At 56.1% G+C, this 9018-nt stretch overlaps 1 protein-coding gene across 1 annotated transcript; it reads left to right on the forward strand.

Moving 5' to 3' along the window:
- The first annotated feature begins 370 nt into the window (after positions 1-370).
- LOC140691989 (paraneoplastic antigen-like protein 5) lies at positions 371-7538 on the forward strand. The gene is made up of 5 exons (XM_072956597.1): positions 371-1495; positions 1687-1778; positions 2976-3105; positions 3759-3819; positions 4001-7538. The coding sequence occupies exon 5, from the start codon at positions 4128-4130 to the stop codon at positions 4977-4979; it is 852 nt and encodes a 283-aa protein (XP_072812698.1). The 5' UTR covers positions 371-1495; positions 1687-1778; positions 2976-3105; positions 3759-3819; positions 4001-4127; the 3' UTR covers positions 4980-7538.
- Positions 7539-9018: the final 1480 nt, after the last annotated feature.

The raw sequence follows: 9018 nt of genomic DNA on the forward strand, positions 1-9018 counted from the left end.
GGGTGATTTTATAATCTCATTTGGTAATACCATCAGGGGTAGGAAATGTTACGTACACGTATGGGCACACAAAAACATGCATATAAAATAAATAAAAGTCCCGGGGAAGTAATATACAGCATGGACACTATACTTAATAATAGTGTACTATATTGTATATTTGGAAGTTGTTGAGAGAGGAGACTTTAAAAATTCTCATCACAAGGGAAAAAAAAAACTATGTGTGGCGATAGATGTTAAATAGACTTATTACGGTGGTTATTTTGCAACATATACAAATATCATTAAGTTGTACACTTGAAACTAATATATGTTTTTAGAGGTGTTTCTTAACCTCCACTTTTCTAGGATCACAGTCAGAACACGTCTTCCCATGGTATCACCCTCTGTGACAGCTCGTGATACCTGTAATGCCAGGGGGCTGAGTGGGGGCTTGTGAGAGTCCTCAGGTAAAAGTAGGTAGGGTAGGTAGACCCCTGCTTGGGGTCTGCGACTTTCTGGCAGCAGCAGGTAAGCGCTTTTGCTTGGCACAGGAACCGGAGTGATTAACCAGCCTCTCAATAGTTCCTTCTAATTAAGGAAGGTGTATTCAGGTCTGTGCTCCCCTTCCCAGACGTAGCGGGTATCTGTGCTCAAAGGGGAGTCTGCAAATGTCTTGCTTAGTAATCTTTAATTTAAAATTTGGTTTGCTTTTCATATTTTTATGAAGACTTTATCAAAAAGCCTCTTCTTCTGTGTCCCAAATAAAGCAAAAGAAATTTATTCTGTCACCAAAGTCCCACAACTTGAAAAGTGACTACAGGCTTCGGAGGCGTGCTGCTCAAAGCGTCCGTCAAGGATCCGCGGCATCAGTCATCACGCTTTCGAGAAACGCAGAATCTCAGTCCCACCCCAGCCTTCCCGACTCAGAGCTAGGCTTCTTATCGAGATCTCCCGGGGACTGTGCATGCCTTCCAGGGCACTAAACTGAGATTCACCCACGCCCTTATCCGGAGCAGCGCATTAGTGTCTCGCGGGCCCCTGGGCAAACATTGCAGCCGTCCTTTTGTGGAAGAAATCGCCTCTGGAAAAGGGCGGGAAGCAGTTTGGGTACTAGATGGGTAATGCTTGGTCGTGCAGTCGAGAGTATAATGGGAGAGTGAACTCCTTTGATAGTTTTCTACCTTTTGGTGAACCCTGCAAATTTTCATGCTTTTGTGTTTCACAGAAAGCAGCTGTATTCTTTTACCTAGAAAACAGCTTGATAAACTGGGATCTGGATTTCCTTTAGTGAGCACCCGCTAGGGCTTTACTTTTGCACTCAGCTCTGTGCAGACTGCTTGGAGTATTCAAGTAGGGACAGCGGCTGGTGACTGTCACGCCACAGATCCCGTCCAATGGGGAACAGACACGAGGAACAGGAACTGCAAGGACTGCTAGGCCTGCTACAGCACGTGGCAGGCCTGGCGGGCTTCTTCGAGCTAATCCAAGTCTGGACTCGGCCCAGCTCGGTAACGTAAGGCGCCCCCAGCTTGATTCCCACTCCCTGTCGCCCGGGGGAAGGTAGGGACAGGGGCGCAGGGCGGGGCGCGGAGTTCCCCCTTCGAGGGGGTGGTGGGTGACACGCTGCTAGGGCGCAGCTGCGAGCGGGCCGTGTGCAGTCCCGGGGGGGGGTCCTGTCACCTCACAACCTCTTCCCGCCACCAGCTCCTGGCCCAGCCTGCACCGCGGCAGCGGAGGCGACAGGCGCAGGGTGGTTGCGGTGCTCCGGCGCTCTGATCTGGAGGCATCTCCAGCAGGTATGAGTTGGGGCCCGGGGCACAGAGAGCAACCCAAACCGCATGGGATTCCTCCCAGTGATCCTCGGCATCTTGCTTGGCATCCCAGGGGCTAGGGGCTGGAAGTAGGATCGCACTGGGTCAGGCATGGCACCCCACCAGCTCCCTGCCATTTCCACACCTAACCCCGCCCAGAGCCATTGCGGTCAGGACAAGTGGCTCTGAGCCTTACCCTGGAGGGAAAGTGTCTTCAGTCCCACCCCTCTCCTGGCCTCCACCAGCTTCTACTGACCAGATGTATTCCTGCAATGGAATAGGGGGCGTTTGTGGTAGCGGGTGTGTGAAGGGGTGGGGTGACTTAGGAAGGTGGGCTTAGGTGTGTGTGCGGAGCGCAGGGGAATAAGGGTGGGAGGCTTCGGGACAGGAGTTGGACTCGGGTGTGGGCAGGGCTTGGGGCAGGGAAAGGCCTTAAAAAGAGGCCCCGACATAGCTTGGGTGGGGGCAGGGCTTCTTTAGGGATTTGTGGCGGGGTTTGAGACTTGGGCATAGGTGGAGGTAGGGCTTAGGAGGGGGATGGGACTTGGCTGGGGCAGGAATCCAGCTTCCGTGTGGGTTGTGCTCGGTGGCAGAAGTTGGGCTAGGGTGGGGGTGGGGCTTGGGGAGGGGTCGAACTTCTGTGGGGGTGGGGCTTGGGAGGGGATGGGACTTGGGAAGGGGTGGGACTTGGTAGGGGCAGAGATCGAGCTTCCATGCGGGTGGGGCTTGGCGTCAGGGGTTGGGCTCAGGGGGGTGGGGCTTGGCGTCAGGGGTTGGGCTCAGGGGAGTGGGGCTTGGGAAGGGGTGGGACTTGGCGGGGGCAGGGATGGAGCTTCCGTGGGGGTGGGGCTTGACCTCAAGGGGTTGGGCTCCGGAGGGGTGGGACTTAAGACAGAGGCTGAGCTTCAGTGAGGGCGGGACTCGGTGGCAGGGATAGGGCTTGGGGAGGGGTGGAACTTGACAGTGGGGGCAAGGTTTGAGGGCGGCGGTGGACTTGAGGGTGGGGCAGTAATCTTACTGTAAGATCCCTTCTGTTCTAATGCTGATTGCCAGTTGAGCCGTTTCTTGGCTCCTTATACCAGGGTACTTGTGGGCACCTCTGTAGACTCAGAATTGGCGCGGCCTGAGCAGGGGTGTCTGTGGCAGAATCATAGTGAAAAACTTCTACCTTGCCTTGGACAGATCCAGTGAAGCAGTACCCAGCACCCCGGGACCAGGAACTGCCTGACTGTGGTCAGAGCTAGAGGGCAAGGCGTACTGTTGAGTGTGTGGGTGGAATCCCCGCATCTGTCAGGGGGGCCCTAAGCAGCAGGTGAGCAGCTGTGAAGTGGACCTATGTTGGGAGGGGCCTCTGTAAAACTGACAAAAAGCAGGAGGGGAGGGGTGGTCTGCAGGGTAAGGTCACACCTAGGGTGAGAGTTGTCTGTTTCCTGCAGTGTGGTCCTGGAGACCCTTTTGGGGTCCCTTTTCGGCCCCTGATTCTAGTGTCTACACAATTTGAAACCATAAGCTCTTGTGTTTTTCAGCACTTGGTCCTTGCTGCCCACCCTCCAGCTCCCCTCCCCCCACAACAGCAAAAGACACTTCTTTGGTCGGAGGCTGGTGACATCACCTGTTGCTCCCTAACCTGAATCTCCTCTGTGATGGAAACTCGGGGTCCCCGCTGTTTTTCGTATCCATGGCAACACTGCCGCTTGTCACACCTTCTCCACACCCACCAGTTTCGTTGCATTGTGCAGAACTCCAGCCATCTTTCTCATTTGTCAGGCATTTTCTGAGAAAGGAGGGAACTTCACGTCTCCATCCTCTGACCTTCGCCCCAGTGAAGAGGGTAGCAGGTGCCCTGGGCCTGCAGAGCCCTGAGCCAGGGAGTGGGACAGCCTCCTGTTCACTCCTGCTTGGAGGGCTTTGGCTGTGTTCCTCGGCATCTGGCCCCACCTCTTGACTCTAGCCTTTCCACCACAGGCACCTCCAGTACACACAGCAGAGTTCTCGGACTTTGAGGAGGAACCCACAGCAAGAGGAGGTCAGCAGGGAGGGGATGAGTTGGGGGTAACTTGGCCTGAAGAGACCCCTCCACCAAATGATTGGGGAAGCCCTGAGAAGCAGGGATCCCTGTGAGCGGAAGTGGGGGAAGAGGAGGGGCTTTTTTTGGTGGGGGTGGGACGGTGGGCATTAATGATGCTCTCATCCCATTTGCGTTACAGGCTGTGGAAACCTGGGACGATTCTGCCTTCATACTTGGCCTTGGCTCAGGATTTTTTGAATCCTGGTCCAACACTGTGAGCTGATTCCTGCCCCCAGTGATAGATCGGTCCATAGAAAGTGGGAGCGATGGCCTTGTCACTGTTGGAGGATTGGTGCAAGGGGATGGACCTGGACTCCAGGAAGGCCCTGCTGATCGTGGGGATCCCTGTGGAGTGTAGTGAGGCTGAAATTAAGGAGACCTTGAAGGCAGGCTTACAGCCCTTGTGCAACTACAGGGTGCTGGGCAGAATGTTCAGAAGGGAAGACAATGCTAAGTCAGTTTTCATTGAATTAGCTGACACCATCAATTATGCTATGATGCCCAGTCAGATACTAGGAAAGGGAGGTACCTGGGAAGTGGTGGTGAAACCCCGTAGCCCGGATGATGAATTTCTCCATAGACTGAACTACTTCCTGAAAGACGAGGGCCGGAGAATGGTCGATGTGGTCAAGACCCTGGGGTACACCACCCCCACCGAGGGCATAGAGCCAGAGGGCTTGGCTCAAGTCAAGCTACCCGTTTGGCAGCCTGTGACAGAAAGCATGTGGTACCGGAAACTGAAAGTATTTTCAGGAAGCACTAGCCCCAGCCCGGGCGAAGAGAACTTTGAAGCCTGGCTGGAGCAGGTCACTGAGATGATGCAGATGTGGCAAGTGTCTGAGGCAGAGAAGAGGCGCCGTTTGGTGGAGAGCTTGCGCGGCTCTGCCCTGTCCGTCATGCGGGTGCTCCAGGCCAATGATGACGCCATGACTGTGGAGCAGTGCCTGGACGCCCTGAAGCAGATCTTCGGGAATAAAGAGGACTATAGAACCTCACAGTTTAAGTTCCTCCAGACCCTTCAGAAGTCTGGGGAGAAAATCTCGGGGTTTTTGCTGCGCTTAGAGCCCCTGCTGCAGAGAGCCGTGCGGCACAGCCCCTTGTCAGAAGCACAGACATGATTCACCTGAAACACATCCTGGCTCGGGCCTCCATGACTGCTGCCCTCCGGGGCAAGCTAGAGCTCCTGGATCAGCGAGGGTGCGCTCCCACCTTCCTGGAGTTAATGAAGCTCATTCGGGATGAAGAGGAGTCGGAGACCACCATGGCTGTGACCAAGGAGGGGCAGAAGCAAGTAGGAAGGGGCCGCAAGGCCCCGGGCAGGCACGTAGTGGCTGAGGCCACTGTCCCAACACCTCAGGTCATCCTACAGGCAGGGCCATTTAGTGAGAAGAGCACTCAGACCATCCAGAAAGGGGCTGTCCCGGCACTGAAGCGCAGGCGACTGTCCTGCTGCTACAGTACCGGGGAGGAAGGCCCCAGCCAGGGAGCGTGTCCTCAGGCCAAGAACCAACCTTCGCCAAAGCAGAGTCCTCAGCTTGCAGCAGAAGAGTCGGGAAACGGGACAGGGGCTGGGGCTATGAGCCATCCCGAGCCCTAGGAAGCTTAGGCTCAACAGATCCAGGCATCCTCTCCCCTTGCAGGCAATGGAAAATTTTTAATGAGGGAAAGGGGCAGTGCACAAAAATAGCAAGGGGCTTGAGTGGGGAAGAGGGGCAGGGCAGCCAGGCCCAGGCCGAGCCCCGTCTGCCTCCACCAGCCGGAAAGGACTCCATCCAAGCCAAAACCAGCTCAGGAAGGTACTGGCGATGCAAACAGAGGGCCGCCACATCCAGCACACAGGCTGCCCAAGCCTCAGACAGAGACCCCAGTGCAGCAGAGGCTGAAGAGGGTGCGGCCAAGGGCTCTGGCCTCGGCCCCATCTTCTGGCCACCCCCAAACACCCACCCCGTGGGCTCTCAGCTGATGATGCTGACAGGCCCCCAGGCCACGCGGGGCCTAGAGGAGCCTTACCCGGGGCCATCCCTGCCAGAAGGAGCCAGCACCGGTGAGGAAGAGCTGCGTGGCAGAGGGGCGATGCCCCGGAGAGGGGTTCGTAGGGTCCAGCCCATCTTCAGGATCATCTACACTGCTCCAGGGGAGCCCCAGGAAGGCAGCACCCTGGAGCCTCTGCGCCAGTGAGGGCAGGAGACCCAGCGGCCCCGGGGACCTAGCACCAGCCTACAGGCAGTCTCCTCCCCCTGCCCCCAAGAAGGGCTGTGGGGGCAAGGAGCACCAAGACTGTAAGGAGAAGATGCGCAGACAAGAGCTGCAGCTCAGCTTGGCAGGCAGGGCTCCTGGGTACCTGGTGGGCCAGTACCCCACAACAGGCTTTGGTGTGAGTGGGTGTGCAGGGAAACTTGTTCCAAAGCAGCAGGAGGAGGAGGAGAGGAGGAAGGGGAGGAGGAGACAGGCGGAAGTGAGGGTGGAGAAGGAGGAGGAGGTAGTGGTGGAGAAGCAGGAGGGTGGAGGATTCGTTGGTGGGAGGGAGGGGTGTTTCATTCTTGTGTTTGTGTATGGCCACTGGAGACGTGCAGAGAACAGGCAAGGCGACCTGGGACTGACCTGGCCAACCACAGCTCACCAGCTGCCAATGCCAAGGCCACCGCCAGACCCTGTCAACTCGGGCGGCCGTCCTCAGAGCACCCCTGAGAGCCCAGCCCCGGCCTTGGTGAGGGCCACCTGAAGACGTCTGCCCCCACACTGCCCTGGGAGATGTCAGGGGCCATGTCAAGGTGCCTGGGCCTCCAAGAGGGGCCCCTAGTCACCGTCCCCTGGGGCAGGCTGCTCCCTGTACTAGGAAGCCCATAGGAAGCCTGTGTCTCTGTGGCCCCATAGTGATCTCCTCACCACCCCCCACACCAGCGCCCGTTTCCGTGCAGAGCCCTGAGGTGCCCGTGGACCCAGGCCGGGTGTCCCTCCTACCCGGGCCGCCACCTCTGGGCCCGGCCACGTGCCCTGAGCTCAGGGCACCAAGGCTCTGCTCGCTCTGGCCCAGTGTCGTGAGCGCCACGTCCGCTTTGTCGGAGTAGATTTAGGCCAAACGCTGCTTGTTCCTGTGGAGATGTGTGTGTGTTCTTCTCTGAGCAGTACCCCCAGCCCAGCCCGGAGACCCCAGCCCGGTCCCAGGAGACGGCGGGATGGACAGATGGACGACGCCCACCTGGTGGCCTCGGGAAGGAAGAACTGGGCCGGGGAAGGTTGGGGGCTGCGGAGGGTCCTTGGGGACCGTGCTGTGATCTGCCATCGCTGTTCCTCGTGACCCCTTGTCCTGGGCTTGGGGGAGCGTTCCCCGCCGTGTTCTGCAGTGTCCTGGACTGTCCTGTGGGGGCCAGAGGGCAGGGCCAGGCCCCAGCATGTGGGCCAGAGGGGGAGGGGTGCCCTGGGGGCAGCGGTCATTGCTGGGGTCCACCGTCCTGGCCAGAGGCTGACCGTGGGGCCCTCAGGAAGGGAGACTATGTGGGGAGGGCCGCAGCACGGTGGGGGGCAGCTGAGACACCTGGTGAGGGACCCTGGGAGGAGGAGGGGGCTGAGATCTGTGGGCTTTAGTGGCCGTTAGAAGTTCCTGCCTGTGTGGTCATTCCCTCTTTTCGGTAGTTTCAGTCAATGTTTCTCTTTAATAAATTTCGTTGAAAGTTTCAGCTGAGTCTGGCCTCTGCTGTGGGCATTTGAAGGAAGGGTCTACTGGGGATGGGGGTAGGGGGAGGTGACAGTGGCCTGGGACCTCGAGTCAGCACTGGAGTATGGTTAGAGCAGGGTCCAAGGGGGTCTGTGTGGTCCCCTGGGCTGGATGGAGCCAGGTGACAGGACTTGTGGGCACGGCCAGTGGCTGGCTGGGTCCCAGGAAACTGGGGGAGCCCCCAGGAATAAGTGGTTGCACGTTGGATGGGGGAGGGGGGGACCGCAGGCAGGACCCGAAGCCACAGGATCCCTGGTAGCACTGTGTGTTTTCAGGGCATGCAGATCCTTCAGGGAGGTCACGTGTGCAGTCCCAAGGACCAGCCGGCCACAGAAGGGTCCAGGCGTGAGGTCAGAAGCCCCTGCCAGGACCTCAGTGCAGGACTCCGGGGTGGGGGGGTGTTGTCCACCTGCCTGTGATCAGTCCACCTCTGCTTGACAACAAATGACCAGCCCTCTCTGTGCATGTGCACAAATCAGGTGGCTTCCAGGTCTCTTTGGGGTACTGGGACCTAGAGCCCATCTCTGGGTAATAAATTGCCAAGTCTGATTCCCTTTTTCTCAGTAATTCCTGCTTGCTTTCATCTCTCTCTCCTTGAATTTTACTCTAAGCAACAGTGAGGATCCAAGCCACATCACTCAGAAATCTCTTCTGCTAAATATCCAATTGTATTGCTTGAAAATTCTCTTTCCAGGAAACAGTGGACCACAATTCGACTAAGTTTTTTGCCCCTTTATAAGAAAGATCTCCTTTCCTTTAGTACTCAATAACTTCTTCCTCCTTTTGGTCTGAGAAATCACCAGAACGACCTTTACCATCCAGATTTCTGCCAACATTTTATCATGATTATTTATGGATTCCCAAAGAAGACATTTGCTTTCTCTCCAGCTCTCCTTTTTCATTGTGAACCCTCATCAGAATCACCTTTAGCGTCCATATTTCTATGACCATTCATAGGTGGGTCCCCATGGAAATGTAATATTTACCTCCGCCCAGGTTCCCACAGTGAATATCTGAGAAAAATCCCTTTGCTTTTCTGGCAGGGGTAGGGCAAAAGGAATACTTTTCAAATAGCCAGAGCACTCTGCTCTTCTTAACAAGCCCATTCCTCATCTGCTGGTGTATTATGAGAGTCTATCTGACCTAGAGGGAAAGGAAATACCCAAGTCCAGCCCACTCTAGCCATTCTGTCTCACTGAAAGGGGAAAAATATTACCTGATAAGCACTGAAGTTCACAGTGCAGATGCACAGGTTTGCTAAAAGACTGAGACCTAATCATAAGACTGTAGAATACTTCCGTTCCCCTCACACCTCACCACCATATTAGTAAAGGCCTGTTTAGAATAGTTCCTTTTACCCAGTACATCATGCCTCGATATCCAGAAAAATTTACAAGACATACTAAAAAACAAAAAATATAGTTCGAAGAGATAAAGCAAGC

The sequence above is a fragment of the Vicugna pacos genome, chromosome X, assembly GCF_048564905.1.
Source record: "Vicugna pacos chromosome X, VicPac4, whole genome shotgun sequence".
Classification (NCBI taxonomy): domain Eukaryota; kingdom Metazoa; phylum Chordata; class Mammalia; order Artiodactyla; family Camelidae; genus Vicugna; species Vicugna pacos.